At 62.1% G+C, this 27,522-nt stretch overlaps 12 protein-coding genes across 12 annotated transcripts; 6 read left to right on the top strand and 6 right to left on the bottom strand.

The window, feature by feature from the left end:
- The first annotated feature begins 336 nt into the window (after window positions 1-336).
- On the top strand, window positions 337-1,339 carry LOC139999457 (feather keratin 4-like). The gene is made up of 2 exons (XM_072027833.1): window positions 337-466; window positions 708-1,339. Exon 2 carries the CDS (start codon window positions 729-731, stop codon window positions 1,092-1,094), a length of 366 nt encoding a protein of 121 aa, XP_071883934.1. The 5' UTR covers window positions 337-466; window positions 708-728; the 3' UTR covers window positions 1,095-1,339.
- Window positions 1,340-2,827: 1,488 nt separating this feature from the next.
- On the bottom strand, window positions 2,828-3,939 carry LOC139999455 (feather keratin 4-like). The gene is made up of 2 exons (XM_072027829.1): window positions 3,783-3,939; window positions 2,828-3,666 (listed from the first exon to the last, which is right to left on the bottom strand). Exon 2 carries the CDS (start codon window positions 3,643-3,645, stop codon window positions 3,280-3,282), a length of 366 nt encoding a protein of 121 aa, XP_071883930.1. The 5' UTR covers window positions 3,646-3,666; window positions 3,783-3,939; the 3' UTR covers window positions 2,828-3,279.
- A 503-nt stretch (window positions 3,940-4,442) lies between these two features.
- LOC139999454 (feather keratin 4-like) lies at window positions 4,443-5,445 on the top strand. The gene is made up of 2 exons (XM_072027828.1): window positions 4,443-4,572; window positions 4,814-5,445. The coding sequence occupies exon 2, from the start codon at window positions 4,835-4,837 to the stop codon at window positions 5,198-5,200; it is 366 nt and encodes a 121-aa protein (XP_071883929.1). The 5' UTR covers window positions 4,443-4,572; window positions 4,814-4,834; the 3' UTR covers window positions 5,201-5,445.
- Window positions 5,446-6,933: 1,488 nt separating this feature from the next.
- LOC139999453 (feather keratin 4-like) lies at window positions 6,934-8,045 on the bottom strand. Its single transcript, XM_072027827.1, has 2 exons — window positions 7,889-8,045; window positions 6,934-7,772 (listed from the first exon to the last, which is right to left on the bottom strand). The coding sequence occupies exon 2, from the start codon at window positions 7,749-7,751 to the stop codon at window positions 7,386-7,388; it is 366 nt and encodes a 121-aa protein (XP_071883928.1). The 5' UTR covers window positions 7,752-7,772; window positions 7,889-8,045; the 3' UTR covers window positions 6,934-7,385.
- A 503-nt stretch (window positions 8,046-8,548) lies between these two features.
- On the top strand, window positions 8,549-9,551 carry LOC139999452 (feather keratin 4-like). The gene is made up of 2 exons (XM_072027826.1): window positions 8,549-8,678; window positions 8,920-9,551. The coding sequence occupies exon 2, from the start codon at window positions 8,941-8,943 to the stop codon at window positions 9,304-9,306; it is 366 nt and encodes a 121-aa protein (XP_071883927.1). The 5' UTR covers window positions 8,549-8,678; window positions 8,920-8,940; the 3' UTR covers window positions 9,307-9,551.
- A 1,488-nt stretch (window positions 9,552-11,039) lies between these two features.
- Window positions 11,040-12,151, bottom strand: LOC139999450 (feather keratin 4-like). The gene is made up of 2 exons (XM_072027822.1): window positions 11,995-12,151; window positions 11,040-11,878 (listed from the first exon to the last, which is right to left on the bottom strand). Exon 2 carries the CDS (start codon window positions 11,855-11,857, stop codon window positions 11,492-11,494), a length of 366 nt encoding a protein of 121 aa, XP_071883923.1. The 5' UTR covers window positions 11,858-11,878; window positions 11,995-12,151; the 3' UTR covers window positions 11,040-11,491.
- Window positions 12,152-12,654: 503 nt separating this feature from the next.
- LOC139999449 (feather keratin 4-like) lies at window positions 12,655-13,657 on the top strand. Its single transcript, XM_072027821.1, has 2 exons — window positions 12,655-12,784; window positions 13,026-13,657. Exon 2 carries the CDS (start codon window positions 13,047-13,049, stop codon window positions 13,410-13,412), a length of 366 nt encoding a protein of 121 aa, XP_071883922.1. The 5' UTR covers window positions 12,655-12,784; window positions 13,026-13,046; the 3' UTR covers window positions 13,413-13,657.
- Window positions 13,658-15,145: 1,488 nt separating this feature from the next.
- LOC139999451 (feather keratin 4-like) lies at window positions 15,146-16,257 on the bottom strand. The gene is made up of 2 exons (XM_072027823.1): window positions 16,101-16,257; window positions 15,146-15,984 (listed from the first exon to the last, which is right to left on the bottom strand). The coding sequence occupies exon 2, from the start codon at window positions 15,961-15,963 to the stop codon at window positions 15,598-15,600; it is 366 nt and encodes a 121-aa protein (XP_071883924.1). The 5' UTR covers window positions 15,964-15,984; window positions 16,101-16,257; the 3' UTR covers window positions 15,146-15,597.
- A 503-nt stretch (window positions 16,258-16,760) lies between these two features.
- On the top strand, window positions 16,761-17,763 carry LOC139999448 (feather keratin 4-like). The gene is made up of 2 exons (XM_072027820.1): window positions 16,761-16,890; window positions 17,132-17,763. The coding sequence occupies exon 2, from the start codon at window positions 17,153-17,155 to the stop codon at window positions 17,516-17,518; it is 366 nt and encodes a 121-aa protein (XP_071883921.1). The 5' UTR covers window positions 16,761-16,890; window positions 17,132-17,152; the 3' UTR covers window positions 17,519-17,763.
- Window positions 17,764-19,251: 1,488 nt separating this feature from the next.
- LOC119713833 (feather keratin 4-like) lies at window positions 19,252-20,363 on the bottom strand. Its single transcript, XM_072027825.1, has 2 exons — window positions 20,207-20,363; window positions 19,252-20,090 (listed from the first exon to the last, which is right to left on the bottom strand). The coding sequence occupies exon 2, from the start codon at window positions 20,067-20,069 to the stop codon at window positions 19,704-19,706; it is 366 nt and encodes a 121-aa protein (XP_071883926.1). The 5' UTR covers window positions 20,070-20,090; window positions 20,207-20,363; the 3' UTR covers window positions 19,252-19,703.
- A 521-nt stretch (window positions 20,364-20,884) lies between these two features.
- On the top strand, window positions 20,885-22,076 carry LOC119713846 (feather keratin 4-like). Its single transcript, XM_038168043.2, has 2 exons — window positions 20,885-20,996; window positions 21,238-22,076. The coding sequence occupies exon 2, from the start codon at window positions 21,259-21,261 to the stop codon at window positions 21,622-21,624; it is 366 nt and encodes a 121-aa protein (XP_038023971.1). The 5' UTR covers window positions 20,885-20,996; window positions 21,238-21,258; the 3' UTR covers window positions 21,625-22,076.
- A 2,344-nt stretch (window positions 22,077-24,420) lies between these two features.
- On the bottom strand, window positions 24,421-26,584 carry LOC119713821 (scale keratin-like). The gene is made up of 2 exons (XM_072028178.1): window positions 26,499-26,584; window positions 24,421-25,402 (listed from the first exon to the last, which is right to left on the bottom strand). The coding sequence occupies exon 2, from the start codon at window positions 25,379-25,381 to the stop codon at window positions 24,827-24,829; it is 555 nt and encodes a 184-aa protein (XP_071884279.1). The 5' UTR covers window positions 25,382-25,402; window positions 26,499-26,584; the 3' UTR covers window positions 24,421-24,826.
- Between the last annotated feature and the right edge of the window lie 938 nt (window positions 26,585-27,522).

Here is a 27,522-nt window from a genome sequence, read left to right as displayed (position 1 = left end):
GCGTACGTCATGGAGGCGCTGGCGTGTGGCTGCTCCTTGCCCAGCGCCACGACCCCGCTCTGCCCTGGGGCTCTCCACAGCGCGCACGCGGCCACCCCGAGACCAAGCCCCTGGGGAAGAGCTGCGGCACGCAGGGTGCTGGCAGCCCGCCTGTGTCACGCTGCATGCCCTCTTAGGCACGCAGGGGATGAGATGGCAGCGGGGCTAATTTGCCCATTAGGTGAAGGCTGGCGAGCGTCCGAGCGGGGTAATTGCAGGGGCTGAGGGAGCGGGTGGGGGCTGGCGAGGAACCGGCGTCAGCACAACAGCCCCGTGGCGCGCAGGGAGGAGGCCATGGCTCGGCCACCACGGGCCACGTGCCCCCAGCGCGGCCAGCTCCTCCCCGCGCTCTCCGGCCCCCATAAAAGCGTGGTCCTGGGCAAGCGCTGGCATCCGCCGCTCCTGCCTGGCTCTGCTCGGGAAAAGGGTGGGTGGCGGGGCCTCGTCGGGCAGGGGCCGGTGTGGGGCTCCCTGGCCACGAGAGCTCTGCCAGAGGCGCTGTGGGCAGAGGGGCTCCGTGGGGGCAGGCGAGGGCCGCGGGCACGCAGGGAGCAGGCGTGGAGAGCCGGGGCGGGCTGAGGAGGGAGCCCCCTGGCTGGGGCACGGGCCCTGCTCTGCCAGGGCATCTCCTCACTCACAGCACCGGCCCTGGGGGCTTTGCATTGCAGGCTCAGCTCTCTCACACCAAGATGGCTTGCAACGACCTGTACCCGCCGAAAACCAGCGTCGCCGTCCCCCAGCCCATCGCTGAGAGCTGCAACGAGCTGTGCGCGCGGCAGTGCCCCGACTCGACGGCCTTCATCCAGCCGCCCCCCGTTGTCGTCACCTTCCCCGGCCCCATCCTCAGCTCCTTCCCCCAGCAAGCCGTGGTGGGCTCCTCCGGAGCACCCGCCTTTGGGGGCTCCCTGGGGCTGGGGGGCCTCTACGGCGCGGGGGCCACCCAGGGCTCGGGGGGCCTCTGCACCTTTGGCAGGCCCTACGCTTCTCCCGCCTGCAGCCCCTACCTCTTGCCGCGCTACAGCAAGAAGCTGTGGGACACCTGTGGGCCCTGCTAAAGCCACGCCCGTGCCACCTCTTCTCCTCCTCGTCCTTCCTCCTCCTCCTCTGCACAGACATGTGACTCCTCCGGTGCTGCCCCCCAGGGCCCTTTCTTGGCCCTGGGCCGGCCAGCGCCTGGCAGAAGCCTGAAGGAAGAACGCCTCTCTGGAAGCCCCAGGCACCACCGGCCTGCCTGGGCCTTGCTCGCGCCTCTGTGCTTGTGTCCTTTCCTGCCTTGACAATAAAGCAAGCCTGCATCCAATGCCTGCCTCTCCGCCTTTCCTTCCCAGGCCCTGCGGGGGCTCCAGGGCTCCCTCCGCCTGCACATGGCCCCTTCGCTCTCCCAGCCCCCCAAAGCGCCGGGGCGCCCTGGACAAAGCCCCTGGCAGCCCTGCCTCCCACACTGAGGGCTGCAGCCCATCTCCCAGGGCCCTGCCTGGAAGCAGCCTGCTCCCCGCCTCCAGCACGGCCGCCTCCAGACGCTCCACACAAGGTCCTGAAACAGAGGGGAACCCCGAGCGAGGAGCAGCAGCACGCTAACTGCCGCCTCCACGCAGCGCCACCTGAACGAAGCTTAAGCCTTGTCCAAACCACTTCCCTGCCCAGCCCGCTCCCGGGCTTACACACTCCCGTAGCTGAAGAAAGAGCTTCTCCCAAAGAGCCAAGCCGAACTTCTCCCAGGGCACCGTTCAGCTCTGAGCTTTTCCCTCACAGCCCAGCAGTTAGCAGAGCTTATCTTTAGCAGGCAATTTCTATACAATTAGCACGGCTTGCAGTCAAACCAAACTTCTAGGAACCAGCTCGGCTTCCTTATTATCTAGGATTCTTGCATTTCCTAGACGGTTCAGTCATGCGGACCCTCTGCCAAATCCTTACTAATCACCACCACACCAGCACCACAGGCTAGAGCCAGTCTTGACCGGAAAGAACTCACTCTACTCCAAGGAAGAAGACAACACCGCCCGCAGCCCTGAGCACCGAGGAAGCAGAGGCTTCTTCCTGCCAGCCAGCCAGCCAGCCAGCCAGCCAGCCAGCCAGCAGCAGCAGCAGCTCCAGCCTGAGTGCCACATGGGGCTTGCTGCCGCTTCGTTTTATAGCCAGTGTTCCCTGAGCTGTGCCACTTCCCTCTTCCTTAACGGGCGTCACCACACCCAAGGATCCAGCACGTGGGCTTTGTGCTAACACTGATGGGCTTAATCCCAGGGCCAGCAGGAGGCTTGCCTGGGAAGAGGTGTCACCTCAGCCTGGGGCCACAAAGGGGGAGACAGAAGGGGAGGGGCGACCCATGCTCAGCGCCCTTACGTCTTATGGCTGCTGCTAACCCTATTGCCAATGATCAGGAGCAGGGGGGAGCGCTCACGGCCCCAAGGCACGTTGCTGGCTCCTGCTCCAGTGGGCGGCCACCAGCCCCACGGCCATTTCTGCAAGGCTGTCCTCCAGCAAGGGACCGGCCATGCACTCACCGCGCGCAGCGCTCAGCCATCCCTGCTCTCCGGCCTCTTCCTCTGCGCTTCTTGCCCGAGACGGTGCCTCGCTTCTGCGGAGCAGCTCCACTTGGCAGAGCTGGTCGAGCTCCCGGGCGGAGAAGGCCAGGCAAAGCAGAACTGCCAGCACCTCTCCTGCTCTCTGCCCTAATGCCCTGGGCCTCCCAGCACCAGCGTGTGCCCTCCCCCGCAGCCTCCACTACGCCCCCTGCCCCCCAGGGCTGCTTTCCTGACTCGGAACACAGAGAGAGGAAGAGAGAGAGGAGTGGATGCAGGAAACCTTTATTGTGCCCGGCACGGCAGGAGAAGTGGACAGAGAGCTGGAGCAGGAGCCAGCGAGGCTGGCTGTGGCATGTTGGGGGGACAGAGGATCTTCTCCAGAGCGTGGCTTCTGGTTGCGCAAGCCCCGGCGGTGTGGCAGTGCAGCTCGGGAGGGCTTGGCCCATGGGCCCCACAGGCCTTGAAGGGTCCTGCTCTTGCTGCGGAGAGCAGGAGGGGGGAAGAGAGAGTGGGAGAGCAGAGGGCAGGCCGGGCGCAAGGCCCTGGCCATGGAGGAAGGAGGAGTAGAATAGGGTGCGAGAGGCCGAAGGGGCTGGCACAGCCAGCTGCCCAGGCCTTGGCTGGGGCTGGAGATGCTCAGCGCTCCTCAGCGCCCCGTGCCCACGAGCTCAGCCATGCGTTGCGGCAGCTGGCAGGGGGTCTGGGGCAGGGCGTGGCTTTAGCAGGGCCCACAGGTGTCCCACAGCTTCTTGCTGTAGCGCGGCAAGAGGTAGGGGCTGCAGGCGGGAGAAGCGTAGGGCCTGCCAAAGGTGCAGAGGCCCCCCGAGCCCTGGGTGGCCCCCGCGCCGTAGAGGCCCCCCAGCCCCAGGGAGCCCCCAAAGGCGGGTGCTCCGGAGGAGCCCACCACGGCTTGCTGGGGGAAGGAGCTGAGGATGGGGCCGGGGAAGGTGACGACAACGGGGGGCGGCTGGATGAAGGCCGTCGAGTCGGGGCACTGCCGCGCGCACAGCTCGTTGCAGCTCTCAGCGATGGGCTGGGGGACGGCGACGCTGGTTTTCGGCGGGCACAGGTCGTAGCAAGCCATCTTGCGGGATTGGACGGTGCTCTGCAAGAGGGCACAGAGTGCGGTGCGAGGGAGCCGTAGATGGCAGCTGCCCAGGCTGAGGCGCAGGGGCCAGCGGCAGGGGCCAGCGGCAGGAGGAGAAGCGCTCGCAGACTTACCCTGTTCCCCAAGGAGAAGGCGGTCAGAGCAGTGCTTGCGAGAGCCCCGCGCAGGCCGAGCTTTTATCCAGGCCCCGCCATTGCGCAGCGCCTGCTGGGCCAATGGGCAGAGGCGGCACTCCCTCCTGCCGAGGCCAGGCTGTCCTGCTCCTGCCCTCCCTGAGTCAGCATCCCCTGTCCGGACCAGCACAGGCCCCTTTGCTGGCTTCCCTCCCCTTTCCGCTTGGCGGGCCAAATGCGTGGTGCTGAGCAGGCAGTGCCCGAGAGGAGCGCCTTTGATTTGGCGTTTCGTCACCTCGCCCCTCTGGAGATAACAACTGCAGTGTGTACGTCATGGAGGCGCTGGCGTGTGGCTGCTCCTTGCCCAGCGCCACGACCCCGCTCTGCCCTGGGGCTCTCCACAGCGCGCACGCGGCCACCCCGAGACCAAGCCCCTGGGGAAGAGCTGCGGCACGCAGGGTGCTGGCAGCCCGCCTGTGTCACGCTGCATGCCCTCTTAGGCACGCAGGGGATGAGATGGCAGCGGGGCTAATTTGCCCATTAGGTGAAGGCTGGCGAGCGTCCGAGCGGGGTAATTGCAGGGGCTGAGGGAGCGGGTGGGGGCTGGCGAGGAACCGGCGTCAGCACAACAGCCCCGTGGCGCGCAGGGAGGAGGCCATGGCTCGGCCACCACGGGCCACGTGCCCCCAGCGCGGCCAGCTCCTCCCCGCGCTCTCCGGCCCCCATAAAAGCGTGGTCCTGGGCAAGCGCTGGCATCCGCCGCTCCTGCCTGGCTCTGCTCGGGAAAAGGGTGGGTGGCGGGGCCTCGTCGGGCAGGGGCCGGTGTGGGGCTCCCTGGCCACGAGAGCTCTGCCGGAGGCGCTGTGGGCAGAGGGGCTCCGTGGGGGCAGGCGAGGGCCGCGGGCACGCAGGGAGCAGGCGTGGAGAGCCGGGGCGGGCTGAGGAGGGAGCCCCCTGGCTGGGGCACGGGCCCTGCTCTGCCAGGGCATCTCCTCACTCACAGCACCGGCCCTGGGGGCTTTGCATTGCAGGCTCAGCTCTCTCACACCAAGATGGCTTGCAACGACCTGTACCCGCCGAAAACCAGCGTCGCCGTCCCCCAGCCCATCGCTGAGAGCTGCAACGAGCTGTGCGCGCGGCAGTGCCCCGACTCGACGGCCTTCATCCAGCCGCCCCCCGTTGTCGTCACCTTCCCCGGCCCCATCCTCAGCTCCTTCCCCCAGCAAGCCGTGGTGGGCTCCTCCGGAGCACCCGCCTTTGGGGGCTCCCTGGGGCTGGGGGGCCTCTACGGCGCGGGGGCCACCCAGGGCTCGGGGGGCCTCTGCACCTTTGGCAGGCCCTACGCTTCTCCCGCCTGCAGCCCCTACCTCTTGCCGCGCTACAGCAAGAAGCTGTGGGACACCTGTGGGCCCTGCTAAAGCCACGCCCGTGCCACCTCTTCTCCTCCTCGTCCTTCCTCCTCCTCCTCTGCACAGACATGTGACTCCTCCGGTGCTGCCCCCCAGGGCCCTTTCTTGGCCCTGGGCCGGCCAGCGCCTGGCAGAAGCCTGAAGGAAGAACGCCTCTCTGGAAGCCCCAGGCACCACCGGCCTGCCTGGGCCTTGCTCGCGCCTCTGTGCTTGTGTCCTTTCCTGCCTTGACAATAAAGCAAGCCTGCATCCAATGCCTGCCTCTCCGCCTTTCCTTCCCAGGCCCCGCGGGGGCTCCAGGGCTCCCTCCGCCTGCACATGGCTCCTTCGCTCTCCCAGCCCCCCAAAGCGCCGGGGCGCCCTGGACAAAGCCCCTGGCAGCCCTGCCTCCCACACTGAGGGCTGCAGCCCATCTCCCAGGGCCCTGCCTGGAAGCAGCCTGCTCCCCGCCTCCAGCACGGCCGCCTCCAGACGCTCCACACAAGGTCCTGAAACAGAGGGGAACCCCGAGCGAGGAGCAGCAGCACGCTAACTGCCGCCTCCACGCAGCGCCACCTGAACGAAGCTTAAGCCTTGTCCAAACCACTTCCCTGCCCAGCCCGCTCCCGGGCTTACACACTCCCGTAGCTGAAGAAAGAGCTTCTCCCAAAGAGCCAAGCCGAACTTCTCCCAGGGCACCGTTCAGCTCTGAGCTTTTCCCTCACAGCCCAGCAGTTAGCAGAGCTTATCTTTAGCAGGCAATTTCTATACAATTAGCACGGCTTGCAGTCAAACCAAACTTCTAGGAACCAGCTCGGCTTCCTTATTATCTAGGATTCTTGCATTTCCTAGACGGTTCAGTCATGCGGACCCTCTGCCAAATCCTTACTAATCACCACCACACCAGCACCACAGGCTAGAGCCAGTCTTGACCGGAAAGAACTCACTCTACTCCAAGGAAGAAGACAACACCGCCCGCAGCCCTGAGCACCGAGGGAGCAGAGGCTTCTTCCTGCCAGCCAGCCAGCAAGCCAGCCAGCCAGCCAGCCAGCAGCAGCAGCAGCTCCAGCCTGAGTGCCACATGGGGCTTGCTGCCGCTTCGTTTTATAGCCAGTGTTCCCTGAGCTGTGCCACTTCCCTCTTCCTTAACGGGCGTCACCACACCCAAGGATCCAGCACGTGGGCTTTGTGCTAACACTGATGGGCTTAATCCCAGGGCCAGCAGGAGGCTTGCCTGGGAAGAGGTGTCACCTCAGCCTGGGGCCACAAAGGGGGAGACAGAAGGGGAGGGGCGACCCATGCTCAGCGCCCTTACGTCTTATGGCTGCTGCTAACCCTATTGCCAATGATCAGGAGCAGGGGGGAGCGCTCACGGCCCCAAGGCACGTTGCTGGCTCCTGCTCCAGTGGGCGGCCACCAGCCCCACGGCCATTTCTGCAAGGCTGTCCTCCAGCAAGGGACCGGCCATGCACTCACCACGCGCAGCGCTCAGCCATCCCTGCTCTCCGGCCTCTTCCTCTGCGCTTCTTGCCCGAGACGGTGCCTCGCTTCTGCGGAGCAGCTCCACTTGGCAGAGCTGGTCGCGCTCCCGGGCGGAGAAGGCCAGGCAAAGCAGAACTGCCAGCACCTCTCCTGCTCTCTGCCCTAATGCCCTGGGCCTCCCAGCACCAGCGTGTGCCCTCCCCCGCAGCCTCCACTACGCCCCCTGCCCCCCAGGGCTGCTTTCCTGACTCGGAACACAGAGAGAGGAAGAGAGAGAGGAGTGGATGCAGGAAACCTTTATTGTGCCCGGCACGGCAGGAGAAGTGGACAGAGAGCTGGAGCAGGAGCCAGCGAGGCTGGCTGTGGCATGTTGGGGGGACAGAGGATCTTCTCCAGAGCGTGGCTTCTGGTTGCGCAAGCCCCGGCGGTGCGGCAGTGCAGCTCGGGAGGGCTTGGCCCATGGGCCCCACAGGCCTTGAAGGGTCCTGCTCTTGCTGCGGAGAGCAGGAGGGGGGAAGAGAGAGTGGGAGAGCAGAGGGCAGGCCGGGCGCAAGGCCCTGGCCGTGGAGGAAGGAGGAGTAGAATAGGGTGCGAGAGGCCGAAGGGGCCGGCACAGCCAGCTGCCCAGGCCTTGGCTGGGGCTGGAGATGCTCAGCACTCCTCAGCGCCCCGTGCCCACGAGCTCAGCCATGCGTTGCGGCAGCTGGCAGGGGGTCTGGGGCAGGGCGTGGCTTTAGCAGGGCCCACAGGTGTCCCACAGCTTCTTGCTGTAGCGCGGCAAGAGGTAGGGGCTGCAGGCGGGAGAAGCGTAGGGCCTGCCAAAGGTGCAGAGGCCCCCCGAGCCCTGGGTGGCCCCCGCGCCGTAGAGGCCCCCCAGCCCCAGGGAGCCCCCAAAGGCGGGTGCTCCGGAGGAGCCCACCACGGCTTGCTGGGGGAAGGAGCTGAGGATGGGGCCGGGGAAGGTGACGACAACGGGGGGCGGCTGGATGAAGGCCGTCGAGTCGGGGCACTGCCGCGCGCACAGCTCGTTGCAGCTCTCAGCGATGGGCTGGGGGACGGCGACGCTGGTTTTCGGCGGGCACAGGTCGTAGCAAGCCATCTTGCGGGATTGGACGGTGCTCTGCAAGAGGGCACAGAGTGCGATGCGAGGGAGCCGTAGATGGCAGCTGCCCAGGCTGAGGCGCAGGGGCCAGCGGCAGGGGCCAGCGGCAGGAGGAGAAGCGCTCGCAGACTTACCCTGTTCCCCAAGGAGAAGGCGGTCAGAGCAGTGCTTGCGAGAGCCCCGCGCAGGCCGAGCTTTTATCCAGGCCCCGCCATTGCGCAGCGCCTGCTGGGCCAATGGGCAGAGGCGGCACTCCCTCCTGCCGAGGCCAGGCTGTCCTGCTCCTGCCCTCCCTGAGTCAGCATCCCCTGTCCGGACCAGCACAGGCCCCTTTGCTGGCTTCCCTCCCCTTTCCGCTTGGCGGGCCAAATGCGTGGTGCTGAGCAGGCAGTGCCCGAGAGGAGCGCCTTTGATTTGGCGTTTCGTCACCTCGCCCCTCTGGAGATAACAACTGCAGTGCGTACGTCATGGAGGCGCTGGCGTGTGGCTGCTCCTTGCCCAGCGCCACGACCCCGCTCTGCCCTGGGGCTCTCCACAGCGCGCACGCGGCCACCCCGAGACCAAGCCCCTGGGGAAGAGCTGCGGCACGCAGGGTGCTGGCAGCCCGCCTGTGTCACGCTGCATGCCCTCTTAGGCACGCAGGGGATGAGATGGCAGCGGGGCTAATTTGCCCATTAGGTGAAGGCTGGCGAGCGTCCGAGCGGGGTAATTGCAGGGGCTGAGGGAGCGGGTGGGGGCTGGCGAGGAACCGGCGTCAGCACAACAGCCCCGTGGCGCGCAGGGAGGAGGCCATGGCTCGGCCACCACGGGCCACGTGCCCCCAGCGCGGCCAGCTCCTCCCCGCGCTCTCCGGCCCCCATAAAAGCGTGGTCCTGGGCAAGCGCTGGCATCCGCCGCTCCTGCCTGGCTCTGCTCGGGAAAAGGGTGGGTGGCGGGGCCTCGTCGGGCAGGGGCCGGTGTGGGGCTCCCTGGCCACGAGAGCTCTGCCAGAGGCGCTGTGGGCAGAGGGGCTCCGTGGGGGCAGGCGAGGGCCGCGGGCACGCAGGGAGCAGGCGTGGAGAGCCGGGGCGGGCTGAGGAGGGAGCCCCCTGGCTGGGGCACGGGCCCTGCTCTGCCAGGGCATCTCCTCACTCACAGCACCGGCCCTGGGGGCTTTGCATTGCAGGCTCAGCTCTCTCACACCAAGATGGCTTGCAACGACCTGTACCCGCCGAAAACCAGCGTCGCCGTCCCCCAGCCCATCGCTGAGAGCTGCAACGAGCTGTGCGCGCGGCAGTGCCCCGACTCGACGGCCTTCATCCAGCCGCCCCCCGTTGTCGTCACCTTCCCCGGCCCCATCCTCAGCTCCTTCCCCCAGCAAGCCGTGGTGGGCTCCTCCGGAGCACCCGCCTTTGGGGGCTCCCTGGGGCTGGGGGGCCTCTACGGCGCGGGGGCCACCCAGGGCTCGGGGGGCCTCTGCACCTTTGGCAGGCCCTACGCTTCTCCCGCCTGCAGCCCCTACCTCTTGCCGCGCTACAGCAAGAAGCTGTGGGACACCTGTGGGCCCTGCTAAAGCCACGCCCGTGCCACCTCTTCTCCTCCTCGTCCTTCCTCCTCCTCCTCTGCACAGACATGTGACTCCTCCGGTGCTGCCCCCCAGGGCCCTTTCTTGGCCCTGGGCCGGCCAGCGCCTGGCAGAAGCCTGAAGGAAGAACGCCTCTCTGGAAGCCCCAGGCACCACCGGCCTGCCTGGGCCTTGCTCGCGCCTCTGTGCTTGTGTCCTTTCCTGCCTTGACAATAAAGCAAGCCTGCATCCAATGCCTGCCTCTCCGCCTTTCCTTCCCAGGCCCCGCGGGGGCTCCAGGGCTCCCTCCGCCTGCACATGGCTCCTTCGCTCTCCCAGCCCCCCAAAGCGCCGGGGCGCCCTGGACAAAGCCCCTGGCAGCCCTGCCTCCCACACTGAGGGCTGCAGCCCATCTCCCAGGGCCCTGCCTGGAAGCAGCCTGCTCCCCGCCTCCAGCACGGCCGCCTCCAGACGCTCCACACAAGGTCCTGAAACAGAGGGGAACCCCGAGCGAGGAGCAGCAGCACGCTAACTGCCGCCTCCACGCAGCGCCACCTGAACGAAGCTTAAGCCTTGTCCAAACCACTTCCCTGCCCAGCCCGCTCCCGGGCTTACACACTCCCGTAGCTGAAGAAAGAGCTTCTCCCAAAGAGCCAAGCCGAACTTCTCCCAGGGCACCGTTCAGCTCTGAGCTTTTCCCTCACAGCCCAGCAGTTAGCAGAGCTTATCTTTAGCAGGCAATTTCTATACAATTAGCACGGCTTGCAGTCAAACCAAACTTCTAGGAACCAGCTCGGCTTCCTTATTATCTAGGATTCTTGCATTTCCTAGACGGTTCAGTCATGCGGACCCTCTGCCAAATCCTTACTAATCACCACCACACCAGCACCACAGGCTAGAGCCAGTCTTGACCGGAAAGAACTCACTCTACTCCAAGGAAGAAGACAACACCGCCCGCAGCCCTGAGCACCGAGGGAGCAGAGGCTTCTTCCTGCCAGCCAGCCAGCAAGCCAGCCAGCCAGCCAGCCAGCAGCAGCAGCAGCTCCAGCCTGAGTGCCACATGGGGCTTGCTGCCGCTTCGTTTTATAGCCAGTGTTCCCTGAGCTGTGCCACTTCCCTCTTCCTTAACGGGCGTCACCACACCCAAGGATCCAGCACGTGGGCTTTGTGCTAACACTGATGGGCTTAATCCCAGGGCCAGCAGGAGGCTTGCCTGGGAAGAGGTGTCACCTCAGCCTGGGGCCACAAAGGGGGAGACAGAAGGGGAGGGGCGACCCATGCTCAGCGCCCTTACGTCTTATGGCTGCTGCTAACCCTATTGCCAATGATCAGGAGCAGGGGGGAGCGCTCACGGCCCCAAGGCACGTTGCTGGCTCCTGCTCCAGTGGGCGGCCACCAGCCCCACGGCCATTTCTGCAAGGCTGTCCTCCAGCAAGGGACCGGCCATGCACTCACCACGCGCAGCGCTCAGCCATCCCTGCTCTCCGGCCTCTTCCTCTGCGCTTCTTGCCCGAGACGGTGCCTCGCTTCTGCGGAGCAGCTCCACTTGGCAGAGCTGGTCGCGCTCCCGGGCGGAGAAGGCCAGGCAAAGCAGAACTGCCAGCACCTCTCCTGCTCTCTGCCCTAATGCCCTGGGCCTCCCAGCACCAGCGTGTGCCCTCCCCCGCAGCCTCCACTACGCCCCCTGCCCCCCAGGGCTGCTTTCCTGACTCGGAACACAGAGAGAGGAAGAGAGAGAGGAGTGGATGCAGGAAACCTTTATTGTGCCCGGCACGGCAGGAGAAGTGGACAGAGAGCTGGAGCAGGAGCCAGCGAGGCTGGCTGTGGCATGTTGGGGGGACAGAGGATCTTCTCCAGAGCGTGGCTTCTGGTTGCGCAAGCCCCGGCGGTGCGGCAGTGCAGCTCGGGAGGGCTTGGCCCATGGGCCCCACAGGCCTTGAAGGGTCCTGCTCTTGCTGCGGAGAGCAGGAGGGGGGAAGAGAGAGTGGGAGAGCAGAGGGCAGGCCGGGCGCAAGGCCCTGGCCGTGGAGGAAGGAGGAGTAGAATAGGGTGCGAGAGGCCGAAGGGGCCGGCACAGCCAGCTGCCCAGGCCTTGGCTGGGGCTGGAGATGCTCAGCACTCCTCAGCGCCCCGTGCCCACGAGCTCAGCCATGCGTTGCGGCAGCTGGCAGGGGGTCTGGGGCAGGGCGTGGCTTTAGCAGGGCCCACAGGTGTCCCACAGCTTCTTGCTGTAGCGCGGCAAGAGGTAGGGGCTGCAGGCGGGAGAAGCGTAGGGCCTGCCAAAGGTGCAGAGGCCCCCCGAGCCCTGGGTGGCCCCCGCGCCGTAGAGGCCCCCCAGCCCCAGGGAGCCCCCAAAGGCGGGTGCTCCGGAGGAGCCCACCACGGCTTGCTGGGGGAAGGAGCTGAGGATGGGGCCGGGGAAGGTGACGACAACGGGGGGCGGCTGGATGAAGGCCGTCGAGTCGGGGCACTGCCGCGCGCACAGCTCGTTGCAGCTCTCAGCGATGGGCTGGGGGACGGCGACGCTGGTTTTCGGCGGGCACAGGTCGTAGCAAGCCATCTTGCGGGATTGGACGGTGCTCTGCAAGAGGGCACAGAGTGCGATGCGAGGGAGCCGTAGATGGCAGCTGCCCAGGCTGAGGCGCAGGGGCCAGCGGCAGGGGCCAGCGGCAGGAGGAGAAGCGCTCGCAGACTTACCCTGTTCCCCAAGGAGAAGGCGGTCAGAGCAGTGCTTGCGAGAGCCCCGCGCAGGCCGAGCTTTTATCCAGGCCCCGCCATTGCGCAGCGCCTGCTGGGCCAATGGGCAGAGGCGGCACTCCCTCCTGCCGAGGCCAGGCTGTCCTGCTCCTGCCCTCCCTGAGTCAGCATCCCCTGTCCGGACCAGCACAGGCCCCTTTGCTGGCTTCCCTCCCCTTTCCGCTTGGCGGGCCAAATGCGTGGTGCTGAGCAGGCAGTGCCCGAGAGGAGCGCCTTTGATTTGGCGTTTCGTCACCTCGCCCCTCTGGAGATAACAACTGCAGTGCGTACGTCATGGAGGCGCTGGCGTGTGGCTGCTCCTTGCCCAGCGCCACGACCCCGCTCTGCCCTGGGGCTCTCCACAGCGCGCACGCGGCCACCCCGAGACCAAGCCCCTGGGGAAGAGCTGCGGCACGCAGGGTGCTGGCAGCCCGCCTGTGTCACGCTGCATGCCCTCTTAGGCACGCAGGGGATGAGATGGCAGCGGGGCTAATTTGCCCATTAGGTGAAGGCTGGCGAGCGTCCGAGCGGGGTAATTGCAGGGGCTGAGGGAGCGGGTGGGGGCTGGCGAGGAACCGGCGTCAGCACAACAGCCCCGTGGCGCGCAGGGAGGAGGCCATGGCTCGGCCACCACGGGCCACGTGCCCCCAGCGCGGCCAGCTCCTCCCCGCGCTCTCCGGCCCCCATAAAAGCGTGGTCCTGGGCAAGCGCTGGCATCCGCCGCTCCTGCCTGGCTCTGCTCGGGAAAAGGGTGGGTGGCGGGGCCTCGTCGGGCAGGGGCCGGTGTGGGGCTCCCTGGCCACGAGAGCTCTGCCAGAGGCGCTGTGGGCAGAGGGGCTCCGTGGGGGCAGGCGAGGGCCGCGGGCACGCAGGGAGCAGGCGTGGAGAGCCGGGGCGGGCTGAGGAGGGAGCCCCCTGGCTGGGGCACGGGCCCTGCTCTGCCAGGGCATCTCCTCACTCACAGCACCGGCCCTGGGGGCTTTGCATTGCAGGCTCAGCTCTCTCACACCAAGATGGCTTGCAACGACCTGTACCCGCCGAAAACCAGCGTCGCCGTCCCCCAGCCCATCGCTGAGAGCTGCAACGAGCTGTGCGCGCGGCAGTGCCCCGACTCGACGGCCTTCATCCAGCCGCCCCCCGTTGTCGTCACCTTCCCCGGCCCCATCCTCAGCTCCTTCCCCCAGCAAGCCGTGGTGGGCTCCTCCGGAGCACCCGCCTTTGGGGGCTCCCTGGGGCTGGGGGGCCTCTACGGCGCGGGGGCCACCCAGGGCTCGGGGGGCCTCTGCACCTTTGGCAGGCCCTACGCTTCTCCCGCCTGCAGCCCCTACCTCTTGCCGCGCTACAGCAAGAAGCTGTGGGACACCTGTGGGCCCTGCTAAAGCCACGCCCGTGCCACCTCTTCTCCTCCTCGTCCTTCCTCCTCCTCCTCTGCACAGACATGTGACTCCTCCGGTGCTGCCCCCCAGGGCCCTTTCTTGGCCCTGGGCCGGCCAGCGCCTGGCAGAAGCCTGAAGGAAGAACGCCTCTCTGGAAGCCCCAGGCACCACCGGCCTGCCTGGGCCTTGCTCGCGCCTCTGTGCTTGTGTCCTTTCCTGCCTTGACAATAAAGCAAGCCTGCATCCAATGCCTGCCTCTCCGCCTTTCCTTCCCAGGCCCCGCGGGGGCTCCAGGGCTCCCTCCGCCTGCACATGGCCCCTTCGCTCTCCCAGCCCCCCAAAGCGCCGGGGCGCCCTGGACAAAGCCCCTGGCAGCCCTGCCTCCCACACTGAGGGCTGCAGCCCATCTCCCAGGGCCCTGCCTGGAAGCAGCCTGCTCCCCGCCTCCAGCACGGCCGCCTCCAGACGCTCCACACAAGGTCCTGAAACAGAGGGGAACCCCGAGCGAGGAGCAGCAGCACGCTAACTGCCGCCTCCACGCAGCGCCACCTGAACGAAGCTTAAGCCTTGTCCAAACCACTTCCCTGCCCAGCCCGCTCCCGGGCTTACACACTCCCGTAGCTGAAGAAAGAGCTTCTCCCAAAGAGCCAAGCCGAACTTCTCCCAGGGCACCGTTCAGCTCTGAGCTTTTCCCTCACAGCCCAGCAGTTAGCAGAGCTTATCTTTAGCAGGCAATTTCTATACAATTAGCACGGCTTGCAGTCAAACCAAACTTCTAGGAACCAGCTCGGCTTCCTTATTATCTAGGATTCTTGCATTTCCTAGACGGTTCAGTCATGCGGACCCTCTGCCAAATCCTTACTAATCACCACCACACCAGCACCACAGGCTAGAGCCAGTCTTGACCGGAAAGAACTCACTCTACTCCAAGGAAGAAGACAACACCGCCCGCAGCCCTGAGCACCGAGGGAGCAGAGGCTTCTTCCTGCCAGCCAGCCAGCAAGCCAGCCAGCCAGCCAGCCAGCAGCAGCAGCAGCTCCAGCCTGAGTGCCACATGGGGCTTGCTGCCGCTTCGTTTTATAGCCAGTGTTCCCTGAGCTGTGCCACTTCCCTCTTCCTTAACGGGCGTCACCACACCCAAGGATCCAGCACGTGGGCTTTGTGCTAACACTGATGGGCTTAATCCCAGGGCCAGCAGGAGGCTTGCCTGGGAAGAGGTGTCACCTCAGCCTGGGGCCACAAAAGGGGAGACAGAAGGGGAGGGGCGACCCATGCTCAGCGCCCTTACGTCTTATGGCTGCTGCTAACCCTATTGCCAATGATCAGGAGCAGGGGGGAGCGCTCACGGCCCCAAGGCACGTTGCTGGCTCCTGCTCCAGTGGGCGGCCACCAGCCCCACGGCCATTTCTGCAAGGCTGTCCTCCAGCAAGGGACCGGCCATGCACTCACCGCGCGCAGCGCTCAGCCATCCCTGCTCTCCGGCCTCTTCCTCTGCGCTTCTTGCCCGAGACGGTGCCTCGCTTCTGCGGAGCAGCTCCACTTGGCAGAGCTGGTCGCGCTCCCGGGCGGAGAAGGCCAGGCAAAGCAGAACTGCCAGCACCTCTCCTGCTCTCTGCCCTAATGCCCTGGGCCTCCCAGCACCAGCGTGTGCCCTCCCCCGCAGCCTCCACTACGCCCCCTGCCCCCCAGGGCTGCTTTCCTGACTCGGAACACAGAGAGAGGAAGAGAGAGAGGAGTGGATGCAGGAAACCTTTATTGTGCCCGGCACGGCAGGAGAAGTGGACAGAGAGCTGGAGCAGGAGCCAGCGAGGCTGGCTGTGGCATGTTGGGGGGACAGAGGATCTTCTCCAGAGCGTGGCTTCTGGTTGCGCAAGCCCCGGCGGTGCGGCAGTGCAGCTCGGGAGGGCTTGGCCCATGGGCCCCACAGGCCTTGAAGGGTCCTGCTCTTGCTGCGGAGAGCAGGAGGGGGGAAGAGAGAGTGGGAGAGCAGAGGGCAGGCCGGGCGCAAGGCCCTGGCCGTGGAGGAAGGAGGAGTAGAATAGGGTGCGAGAGGCCGAAGGGGCCGGCACAGCCAGCTGCCCAGGCCTTGGCTGGGGCTGGAGATGCTCAGCACTCCTCAGCGCCCCGTGCCCACGAGCTCAGCCATGCGTTGCGGCAGCTGGCAGGGGGTCTGGGGCAGGGCGTGGCTTTAGCAGGGCCCACAGGTGTCCCACAGCTTCTTGCTGTAGCGCGGCAAGAGGTAGGGGCTGCAGGCGGGAGAAGCGTAGGGCCTGCCAAAGGTGCAGAGGCCCCCCGAGCCCTGGGTGGCCCCCGCGCCGTAGAGGCCCCCCAGCCCCAGGGAGCCCCCAAAGGCGGGTGCTCCGGAGGAGCCCACCACGGCTTGCTGGGGGAAGGAGCTGAGGATGGGGCCGGGGAAGGTGACGACAACGGGGGGCGGCTGGATGAAGGCCGTCGAGTCGGGGCACTGCCGCGCGCACAGCTCGTTGCAGCTCTCAGCGATGGGCTGGGGGACGGCGACGCTGGTTTTCGGCGGGCACAGGTCGTAGCAAGCCATCTTGCGGGATTGGACGGTGCTCTGCAAGAGGGCACAGAGTGCGGTGCGAGGGAGCCGTAGATGGCAGCTGCCCAGGCTGAGGCGCAGGGGCCAGCGGCAGGGGCCAGCGGCAGGAGGAGAAGCGCTCGCAGACTTACCCTGTTCCCCAAGGAGAAGGCGGTCAGAGCAGTGCTTGCGAGAGCCCCGCGCAGGCCGAGCTTTTATCCAGGCCCCGCCATTGCGCAGCGCCTGCTGGGCCAATGGGCAGAGGCGGCACTCCCTCCTGCCGAGGCCAGGCTGTCCTGCTCCTGCCCTCCCTGAGTCAGCATCCCCTGTCCGGACCAGCACAGGCCCCTTTGCTGGCTTCCCTCCCCTTTCCGCTTGGCGGGCCAAATGCGTGGTGCTGAGCAGGCAGTGCCCGAGAGGAGCGCCTTTGATTTGGCGTTTCGTCACCTCGCCCCTCTGGAGATAACAACTGCAGTGCGTACGTCATGGAGGCGCTGGCGTGTGGCTGCTCCTTGCCCAGCGCCACGACCCCGCTCTGCCCTGGGGCTCTCCACAGCGCGCACGCGGCCACCCCGAGACCAAGCCCCTGGGGAAGAGCTGCGGCACGCAGGGTGCTGGCAGCCCGCCTGTGTCACGCTGCATGCCCTCTTAGGCACGCAGGGGATGAGATGGCAGCGGGGCTAATTTGCCCATTAGGTGAAGGCTGGCGAGCGTCCGAGCGGGGTAATTGCAGGGGCTGAGGGAGCGGGTGGGGGCTGGCGAGGAACCGGCGTCAGCACAACAGCCCCGTGGCGCGCAGGGAGGAGGCCATGGCTCGGCCACCACGGGCCACGTGCCCCCAGCGCGGCCAGCTCCTCCCCGCGCTCTCCGGCCCCCATAAAAGCGTGGTCCTGGGCAAGCGCTGGCATCCGCCGCTCCTGCCTGGCTCTGCTCGGGAAAAGGGTGGGTGGCGGGGCCTCGTCGGGCAGGGGCCGGTGTGGGGCTCCCTGGCCACGAGAGCTCTGCCGGAGGCGCTGTGGGCAGAGGGGCTCCGTGGGGGCAGGCGAGGGCCGCGGGCACGCAGGGAGCAGGCGTGGAGAGCCGGGGCGGGCTGAGGAGGGAGCCCCCTGGCTGGGGCACGGGCCCTGCTCTGCCAGGGCATCTCCTCACTCACAGCACCGGCCCTGGGGGCTTTGCATTGCAGGCTCAGCTCTCTCACACCAAGATGGCTTGCAACGACCTGTACCCGCCGAAAACCAGCGTCGCCGTCCCCCAGCCCATCGCTGAGAGCTGCAACGAGCTGTGCGCGCGGCAGTGCCCCGACTCGACGGCCTTCATCCAGCCGCCCCCCGTTGTCGTCACCTTCCCCGGCCCCATCCTCAGCTCCTTCCCCCAGCAAGCCGTGGTGGGCTCCTCCGGAGCACCCGCCTTTGGGGGCTCCCTGGGGCTGGGGGGCCTCTACGGCGCGGGGGCCACCCAGGGCTCGGGGGGCCTCTGCACCTTTGGCAGGCCCTACGCTTCTCCCGCCTGCAGCCCCTACCTCTTGCCGCGCTACAGCAAGAAGCTGTGGGACACCTGTGGGCCCTGCTAAAGCCACGCCCGTGCCACCTCTTCTCCTCCTCGTCCTTCCTCCTCCTCCTCTGCACAGACATGTGACTCCTCCGGTGCTGCCCCCCAGGGCCCTTTCTTGGCCCTGGGCCGGCCAGCGCCTGGCAGAAGCCTGAAGGAAGAACGCCTCTCTGGAAGCCCCAGGCACCACCGGCCTGCCTGGGCCTTGCTCGCGCCTCTGTGCTTGTGTCCTTTCCTGCCTTGACAATAAAGCAAGCCTGCATCCAATGCCTGCCTCTCCGCCTTTCCTTCCCAGGCCCCGCGGGGGCTCCAGGGCTCCCTCCGCCTGCACATGGCCCCTTCGCTCTCCCAGCCCCCCAAAGCGCCGGGGCGCCCTGGACAAAGCCCCTGGCAGCCCTGCCTCCCACACTGAGGGCTGCAGCCCATCTCCCAGGGCCCTGCCTGGAAGCAGCCTGCTCCCCGCCTCCAGCACGGCCGCCTCCAGACGCTCCACACAAGGTCCTGAAACAGAGGGGAACCCCGAGCGAGGAGCAGCAGCACGCTAACTGCCGCCTCCACGCAGCGCCACCTGAACGAAGCTTAAGCCTTGTCCAAACCACTTCCCTGCCCAGCCCGCTCCCGGGCTTACACACTCCCGTAGCTGAAGAAAGAGCTTCTCCCAAAGAGCCAAGCCGAACTTCTCCCAGGGCACCGTTCAGCTCTGAGCTTTTCCCTCACAGCCCAGCAGTTAGCAGAGCTTATCTTTAGCAGGCAATTTCTATACAATTAGCACGGCTTGCAGTCAAACCAAACTTCTAGGAACCAGCTCGGCTTCCTTATTATCTAGGATTCTTGCATTTCCTAGACGGTTCAGTCATGCGGACCCTCTGCCAAATCCTTACTAATCACCACCACACCAGCACCACAGGCTAGAGCCAGTCTTGACCGGAAAGAACTCACTCTACTCCAAGGAAGAAGACAACACCGCCCGCAGCCCTGAGCACCGAGGGAGCAGAGGCTTCTTCCTGCCAGCCAGCCAGCAAGCCAGCCAGCCAGCCAGCCAGCAGCAGCAGCAGCTCCAGCCTGAGTGCCACATGGGGCTTGCTGCCGCTTCGTTTTATAGCCAGTGTTCCCTGAGCTGTGCCACTTCCCTCTTCCTTAACGGGCGTCACCACACCCAAGGATCCAGCACGTGGGCTTTGTGCTAACACTGATGGGCTTAATCCCAGGGCCAGCAGGAGGCTTGCCTGGGAAGAGGTGTCACCTCAGCCTGGGGCCACAAAAGGGGAGACAGAAGGGGAGGGGCGACCCATGCTCAGCGCCCTTACGTCTTATGGCTGCTGCTAACCCTATTGCCAATGATCAGGAGCAGGGGGGAGCGCTCACGGCCCCAAGGCACGTTGCTGGCTCCTGCTCCAGTGGGCGGCCACCAGCCCCACGGCCATTTCTGCAAGGCTGTCCTCCAGCAAGGGACCGGCCATGCACTCACCGCGCGCAGCGCTCAGCCATCCCTGCTCTCCGGCCTCTTCCTCTGCGCTTCTTGCCCGAGACGGTGCCTCGCTTCTGCGGAGCAGCTCCACTTGGCAGAGCTGGTCGCGCTCCCGGGCGGAGAAGGCCAGGCAAAGCAGAACTGCCAGCACCTCTCCTGCTCTCTGCCCTAATGCCCTGGGCCTCCCAGCACCAGCGTGTGCCCTCCCCCGCAGCCTCCACTACGCCCCCTGCCCCCCAGGGCTGCTTTCCTGACTCGGAACACAGAGAGAGGAAGAGAGAGAGGAGTGGATGCAGGAAACCTTTATTGTGCCCGGCACGGCAGGAGAAGTGGACAGAGAGCTGGAGCAGGAGCCAGCGAGGCTGGCTGTGGCATGTTGGGGGGACAGAGGATCTTCTCCAGAGCGTGGCTTCTGGTTGCGCAAGCCCCGGCGGTGCGGCAGTGCAGCTCGGGAGGGCTTGGCCCATGGGCCCCACAGGCCTTGAAGGGTCCTGCTCTTGCTGCGGAGAGCAGGAGGGGGGAAGAGAGAGTGGGAGAGCAGAGGGCAGGCCGGGCGCAAGGCCCTGGCCGTGGAGGAAGGAGGAGTAGAATAGGGTGCGAGAGGCCGAAGGGGCCGGCACAGCCAGCTGCCCAGGCCTTGGCTGGGGCTGGAGATGCTCAGCACTCCTCAGCGCCCCGTGCCCACGAGCTCAGCCATGCGTTGCGGCAGCTGGCAGGGGGTCTGGGGCAGGGCGTGGCTTTAGCAGGGCCCACAGGTGTCCCACAGCTTCTTGCTGTAGCGCGGCAAGAGGTAGGGGCTGCAGGCGGGAGAAGCGTAGGGCCTGCCAAAGGTGCAGAGGCCCCCCGAGCCCTGGGTGGCCCCCGCGCCGTAGAGGCCCCCCAGCCCCAGGGAGCCCCCAAAGGCGGGTGCTCCGGAGGAGCCCACCACGGCTTGCTGGGGGAAGGAGCTGAGGATGGGGCCGGGGAAGGTGACGACAACGGGGGGCGGCTGGATGAAGGCCGTCGAGTCGGGGCACTGCCGCGCGCACAGCTCGTTGCAGCTCTCAGCGATGGGCTGGGGGACGGCGACGCTGGTTTTCGGCGGGCACAGGTCGTAGCAAGCCATCTTGCGGGATTGGACGGTGCTCTGCAAGAGGGCACAGAGTGCGGTGCGAGGGAGCCGTAGATGGCAGCTGCCCAGGCTGAGGCGCAGGGGCCAGCGGCAGGGGCCAGCGGCAGGAGGAGAAGCGCTCGCAGACTTACCCTGTTCCCCAAGGAGAAGGCGGTCAGAGCAGTGCTTGCGAGAGCCCCGCGCAGGCCGAGCTTTTATCCAGGCCCCGCCATTGCGCAGCGCCTGCTGGGCCAATGGGCAGAGGCGGCACTCCCTCCTGCCGAGGCCAGGCTGTCCTGCTCCTGCCCTCCCTGAGTCAGCATCCCCTGTCCGGACCAGCACAGGCCCCTTTGCTGGCTTCCCTCCCCTTTCCGCTTGGCGGGCCAAATGCGTGGTGCTGAGCAGGCAGTGCCCGAGAGGAGCGCCTTTGATTTGGCGTTTCGTCACCTCGCCCCTCTGGAGATAACAACTGCAGTGCGTACGTCATGGAGGCGCTGGCGTGTGGCTGCTCCTTGCCCAGCGCCACGACCCCGCTCTGCCCTGGGGCTCTCCACAGCACGCACGCGGCCACCCCGAGACCAAGCCCCTGGGGAAGAGCTGCGGCACGCAGGGTGCTGGCAGCCCGCCTGTGTCACGCTGCATGCCCTCTTAGGCACGCAGGGGATGAGATGGCAGCGGGGCTAATTTGCCCATTAGGTGAAGGCTGGCGAGCGTCCGAGCGGGGTAATTGCAGGGGCTGAGGGAGCGGGTGGGGGCTGGCGAGGAACCGGCGTCAGCACAACAGCCCTGTGGCGCGCAGGGAGGAGGCCATGGCTCGGCCACCACGGGCCACGTGCCCCCAGCGCGGCCAGCTCCTCCCCGCGCTCTCCGGCCCCCATAAAAGCGTGGTCCTGGGCAAGCGCTGGCATCCGCCGCTCCCGCCTGGCTCTGCTCGGGAAAAGGGTGGGTGGCGGGGCCTCGTCGGGCAGGGGCCGGTGTGGGGCTCCCTGGCCACGAGAGCTCTGCCGGAGGCGCTGTGGGCAGAGGGGCTCCGTGGGGGCAGGCGAGGGCCGCGGGCACGCAGGGAGCAGGCGTGGAGAGCCGGGGCGGGCTGAGGAGGGAGCCCCCTGGCTGGGGCACGGGCCCTGCTCTGCCAGGGCATCTCCTCACTCACAGCACCGGCCCTGGGGGCTTTGCATTGCAGGCTCAGCTCTCTCACACCAAGATGGCTTGCAACGACCTGTACCCGCCGAAAACCAGCGTCGCCATCCCCCAGCCCATCGCTGAGAGCTGCAACGAGCTGTGCGCGCGGCAGTGCCCCGACTCGACGGCCTTCATCCAGCCGCCCCCCGTTGTCGTCACCTTCCCCGGCCCCATCCTCAGCTCCTTCCCCCAGCAAGCCGTGGTGGGCTCCTCCGGAGCACCCGCCTTTGGGGGCTCCCTGGGGCTGGGGGGCCTCTACGGCGCGGGGGCCACCCAGGGCTCGGGGGGCCTCTGCACCTTTGGCAGGCCCTACGCTTCTCCCGCCTGCAGCCCCTACCTCTTGCCGCGCTACAGCAAGAAGCTGTGGGACACCTGTGGGCCCTGCTAAAGCCACGCCCTGCCCCAGACCCCCTGCCAGCTGCCGCAACGCATGGCTGAGCTCGTGGGCACGGGGCACTGAGGAGCGCTGAGCATCTCCAGCCCCAGCCAAGGCCTGGGCAGCTGGCTGTGCCGGCCCCTTCGGCCTCTCGCACCCTATTCTACTCCTCCTTCCTCCACGGCCAGGGCCTTGCGCCCGGCCTGCCCTCTGCTCTCCCACTCTCTCTTCCCCCCTCCTGCTCTCCGCAGCAAGAGCAGGACCCTTCAAGGCCTGTGGGGCCCATGGGCCAAGCCCTCCCGAGCTGCACTGCCGCACCGCCGGGGCTTGCGCAACCAGAAGCCACGCTCTGGAGAAGATCCTCTGTCCCCCCAACATGCCACAGCCAGCCTCACTGGCTCCTGCTCCAGCTCTCTGTCCACTTCTCCTGCCATGCCAGGCACAATAAAGGTTTCCTGCATCCACTTCTGTCTCCCTCCTTCTCATTTTGTTCTTAATATTGATGATCGTCGTTACTTGGGCTTATTGGCTGATTAAGTGTGATTAATAGGAAATTCTTATATTACTATATTTTACCAGTTTTGTTTTTTTCTACCAATGAGAGAAGAGCTATTTTGTCTTCTGTTTTTTGCTTGTTTGCTTCTTTGTTTTTATTTTTTTATATATTTATATCGTATCTACTCTTCTTAAGGGACGTCCTTTTTTTCTTTCGTAAGTGGTAGAAGAATATTTCTCTTACTCCATTGTTGCAATTGAAATAATTGGTATGGAGTAGGGAGCTTGACTTTTGCCATACCATCACTTATTTGTTGCTATGCAGATAGACTTTCCTCTTTTGTTTTTTCTTTCTGACTATATCCTGTATTACACCAGAATCTTTTTTTCCATTGTCAGCATGGCTTTGTGCTGTGTTACTGAAAACATTCCGTTACTCTTACTCCCACCTATTAAACCATCTTGCTTTTCCAGTCTTTAAGTTTGATTCTCTCCTTTTTAATGCCAGTAAGCTTTATCTTAACAGCATGTAAAATGAAATGCTCCCAAATTATGTGCCAATGTCATTAATGCAAAGATATAATTAGTGGTTTTCCAAGACAGCTTTGAGTAATGAACCGGTAACCTCCCTCCATTCCTCTAACTCTCACATAACATTAGAGATAGCTTTTCTCTCTGTGTCTATGTCCTGTTTTGCAACCAGACATGAACTCACTCTGAACATGCATCCAGCCCATATAAAAACTATGCAATCATGTTAGCTGGAACCTAATAGCTCTCACCAGTCTTGTTATCTTGTGCTAGGTGCTTGCTGTCTAACACAATATGCATCTAGTCAGGAACTGGCTGATACTTTGCCTGTCACTGTCTCATCTAGTCAATTGAAAATTTGGTAGCCGGTGCTTGGGTGTTTACCACCAAAGTAGCTCTTGGAGGCTCTGCATGAGAATGGGGATCCTGGTGTTGAGAAGAAAAACAGAGAGGAAATCAGTCACCCCATTTTGGGAGGAAAGAGGGCTTTGCTTATCACAAGAGCTGCCCGAGCTGAGGAGATGCAGGGCTAATGTGGCACAAGGCAGGATAATGGTTGCTGAGTTCCAGAAAAATCCTGGCAGCAGTGCCCTTCCTTCAAGTTGTGTGAGACTGGAGAGCAGTGGTAGAAATGGAGAGCCATCTCCTTGCACCCAAAAGGAAGGAGGCCTTCTCCACCCTAGAAGCCTGGGCTGCTCACCCATCCTTGGCACACTCTGCTGGTAGCTGTGCTCTCATCTGAGCCCTGCAGGCTCCAGCTGCATCCCAGCACTCTACAGGCCTTCACCTAAAAGCCTAGGACAAGGAGGGCAGGTGGAGTTGCAAACTGAGCAGACAGGGGACAGAGAGAGAGACTTTTGTGAGGGTCCTTTTTCATTGAAATGTTCCTAATAAATACATAATATCTTAAAATAAAAGCAAGATTCATGAATATGATAGTCAGGCTTCTTTTGTTTTCAACTCATTACTACATACAGCACAGGGCCACCGGATATACCCAGATACTTTTGGAGGACAGTGAAATTACCTATTAAAGTCTGGCTTGCTACTCCATAACACCAACAGAGGGCTGAGATCAAGAAATCATAGGTTCATGGATGTGGCATTTCTTTGGAAGAGTCTGCAAAGTAATACCTAACCCCCCTGCAAAGAATTAGTTCATTTTCTACTTGTTTCACCCAGCTGATGTACAGAGGCATGGCCAGAACTTCCCTGAGGCAACTGTTATCATAGCAGCGATTAACAAAAAAGAAGTAGAGCTTGATCATTGCTCATCAGATACTTATCTTAATAATTGTATCCCGTTGTTTATCTTCCTTCTATTGTTCCTTTTCTGAATATAACCTGACAGAACTTCAGGCCAGGGTTTTACTTTGTATGAGAACACAGTGAGAAGATTTCTAGAAATCATTTAGGAGGAGGTAAAAATAAAAGGAATGCCATCATTAAACTCTACCAACTTTAAACATTTTACTAACCACTGGAAATCTGAGAGCTAGAATAATTAGTGTAGGGGAGATGAAAGATGATAATTTCATCTCAGTGGCAAAGAAAGACTGCGCACAGAGCTTCCTCTGCAGTAGGACCATCTGAGGCAGAGGTGCCAGTGTCACGGGCTTTCTCCAGGGCTACAGCCCTCAGTATGGGAGGCAGGGCTGCCAGGGGCTTTGTCCAGGGCGCCCCGGCTCTTTGGGGGGCTGGGAGAGCGAAGGGGCCATGTGCAGGCGGAGGGAGCCCTGGAGCCCCCGCGGGGCCTGGGAAGAACAGGCGGAGAGGCAGGTATTGGATGCAGGCTTGCTTTATTGTCAAGGCAGGAAAGGACACAAGCACAGAGGCGCGAGCAAGGCCCAGGCAGGCCGGTGGTGCCTGGGGCTTCCAGAGAGGCGTTCTTCCTTCAGGCTTCTGCCAGGCGCTGGCCAGCCCAGGGCCAAGAAAGGGCCCTGGGGGGGCAGCACTGGAGGAATCACACAGTTGTACACTAGTAAGGGCAAACAGGAGGAGATGAAACACGTGATAGAAAAGGAAATGAGAAAATAAGTGAAGAACGTCATTTAAGGAGCTATTCTGACTCCACTGCAGTAAGCAGAAAGTTTTGATGTTCTGCTCCTTACTCAGGAGCCCAGTTGAGGATCGAGGTCATATCACTCATTTGCCAGTTCTCTATCATGCAGGGAACATTCTGCGTGATTTAGCAGGGTCCGCAGCTTCCACGGCGGTTTCTGTTGTATCGGTAGGTGTAAGGGCTGCAATAGCCAGAACCGAAGGATCTACCATAGCCAGACAGGCCCCTGTAGCCCATGGAGGAGCCTCCAAAGCCAGACAGGCCCCTGTAACCCAGGGAGGAGCCTCCAAAGCTAGACAGGCCCCCATAGCCCAGGGAGGAGCCCTCAAAGCCAGACAGGCCCCCGTAGCCCAGGGAAGAGCCTCCAAAGCCAGACAGGCCCCCGTAGCCCAGGGAAGAGCCCCCAAAGCCAGACAGGCCCCCGTAGCCCAGGGAAGAGCCCCCAAAGCCTAGGGAGCCCCCAAAGCCCCCAAAGACGGGTGCTCCGGAGGATCCCACAACTGAATCCTGGGGGAAGGAGCTGAGGATGGGACCAGGGAAGGTGACAGCAACAGGGGGCGGCTGGATCACGGCCACGGAGTCAGGGCACTGCCGGAAACAGGGCTCGTTCCCGCTGTCAGCGATGGGCTGGGGGCAGCTGATGCCACTGTTGTAGGTGGGGCACAGGTCGTAGCAAGACATCTTATGGGGATGGAGGTCAACCTTCAAGATACAAATATTGATTTTAGTAAGCATAATGCATTTTTTTGCAGACCTAAAAGCACTACAGAGTTCTCTGCCTTTCCATGGACAAAAGTGCTTTGAGATAGACCAATTTACCCGTGTGTAATAGAATTGAAAATTGAAGCAGTAGCAAAATTATTTGCCGAGATGCTTTGGTGAGTCATTGGATCAGCAAGGACTTGGACTTCCCAAGAACCAGGTTTCGTGTTATGCATGATTTCATGACTCTGGCTCATCTTACCCACTGATCTCCTTGGTGCTGAGCCTTGTGGAAACAGAGATTATAAATCATTGCCTATTCATATTTGCTCAGTAACTTGTTTGATGAGACCATTACAAGGGAATTGCAAACATTATTGTTTCCAGTTTCCAAACACTGAAACAGGGCACTGAGATTTATGACTAGTTTAGCAACACTGTTTTGATACTGAGCTCTGGGCTCTTTTGCCAATCTCACCCTTAATGACTTGTCCTCTTTAACACAAAGAAACATCTGTTTATCCGCCAATCCTTAAATTCTCTCCATGACCCCCCTCTTTCTCTTTGTTAAATCAATCTGTAACAGCACATCTTCAACATCTCTCATTTCCTTTCTGTTTCTTCCTCTAACTCAGTGCCTGATCTCTGATTGCTTTCATGCCTGTTTATCTTGAATTAATATAAAAGCAACTTGAGCAATCTATAATAAACTGTACATAATGAAAATTCTGCTTCTAAGCTGAAAATGTTCCCATCAGCCATGAAGATGTAAGCTTTTTCAAAGTTTTATTTCCAGAAACACATATAAACAAACAGAAAAGAGGAATGCATATTTAACTAGTCACATCAATTCTTCAGCTGTTGGAAATAAACTGATAATGAACTTTTAATGCCATTTCAAGAAACTTTTGGTTGATTTTGAAATTAAATGCCTGCCCTGGATGTGGAAAACCTATCCATAACCCTGAGAATAATTTATGTAAACTTTATCTTTTCATCTAAAATTTTATCTACTAGTACTAATTGAAGAGACCATCCACAATTAAATTGTATAGCAAAGAGGTATAATAGTTGTAAAGAGCAGATTCAGACTTACCAAATTCACTGAGAAGAACGAATAAAGAGCTGAGGTTGGAAGAACCCTGAGTGGAGAGTGCTTTTATACACTGCGGACTGCCTGAGGGATGAGAGGCAGGTTTTGTGAATGTAGAGGTAATTAGCTGACACAACATTTTTTTGTATTGATACCTCCACAAAGTGATGAAATTCTTTTGCTTTTTTTTTTTTTTTTTTTTTATTACTTGATTCCAATTATCATGTAACATAGCACAACCATTACATCACACAAGGGTCTTTCATTTATAATAGTGATGGGTGAAATTAATGCATCTTTCATCATAAATTATGATTTGTGAAATTAATATTAGTTTTCTATCCTCTTTGGAGTTGCACCATGTATTAAGCTGCTTATACATAGTTAATTCTTCTTTTGCTCTCTCATATGATGATGATATATCAGAAATAACCTGTTGTGAGTTGTTTCTACCAAATACCTTACACAAGGTTTCTTTCTTCTTAAGGAGAAAATAAATTAATTAATAATATAACTAAATCCTCAGGAAGGCAGGCAATATTTTCTGTGTGCTTGGTGATTTTTTCTGAGATGTGATAAAGTTCACATTGCAATCCATGGAGGCTTCTCTGTACTCTTTGAATCAAGCTATATCGCAAGCATCCCTGAACACCCAGTGGCAGAGGTCCTAAACAGTCTTCACATCTTCACATTTTACCTGACCTTCAGACTAGAGCTTAAAGCTGAATTTGGTTATGAAGAGAGAGATATTTATATTTTTAAGGATGGAGAGCTTAAAATAATAATCATCAAAATGCACATTGAATTAACATCCTAATTTGTGACAAAGCAAGTGAAGAGGAGAGCTTTGAAGTGAGATTTCAGAGTTACAGGCTGCCTAAGCCATAGACCAATAGCATTAACAATTCAGTGGATTCATCCCAGGGTACGTGAATCCTGGTGTCCTGTCTGCTCATCTTCTCCGTTTTACCTCTGTCCTTCTTCTGGCATATCTGCTGTGACATTGAACAGGCTCTCTTTGGCTGTT

The sequence above is a fragment of the Anas platyrhynchos genome, chromosome 26 (genome assembly GCF_047663525.1).
Source record: "Anas platyrhynchos isolate ZD024472 breed Pekin duck chromosome 26, IASCAAS_PekinDuck_T2T, whole genome shotgun sequence".
In the NCBI taxonomy this organism is placed as follows: Eukaryota; Metazoa; Chordata; class Aves; order Anseriformes; family Anatidae; genus Anas; species Anas platyrhynchos.
This window is presented reverse-complemented; position numbering and strand designations above follow the sequence as displayed.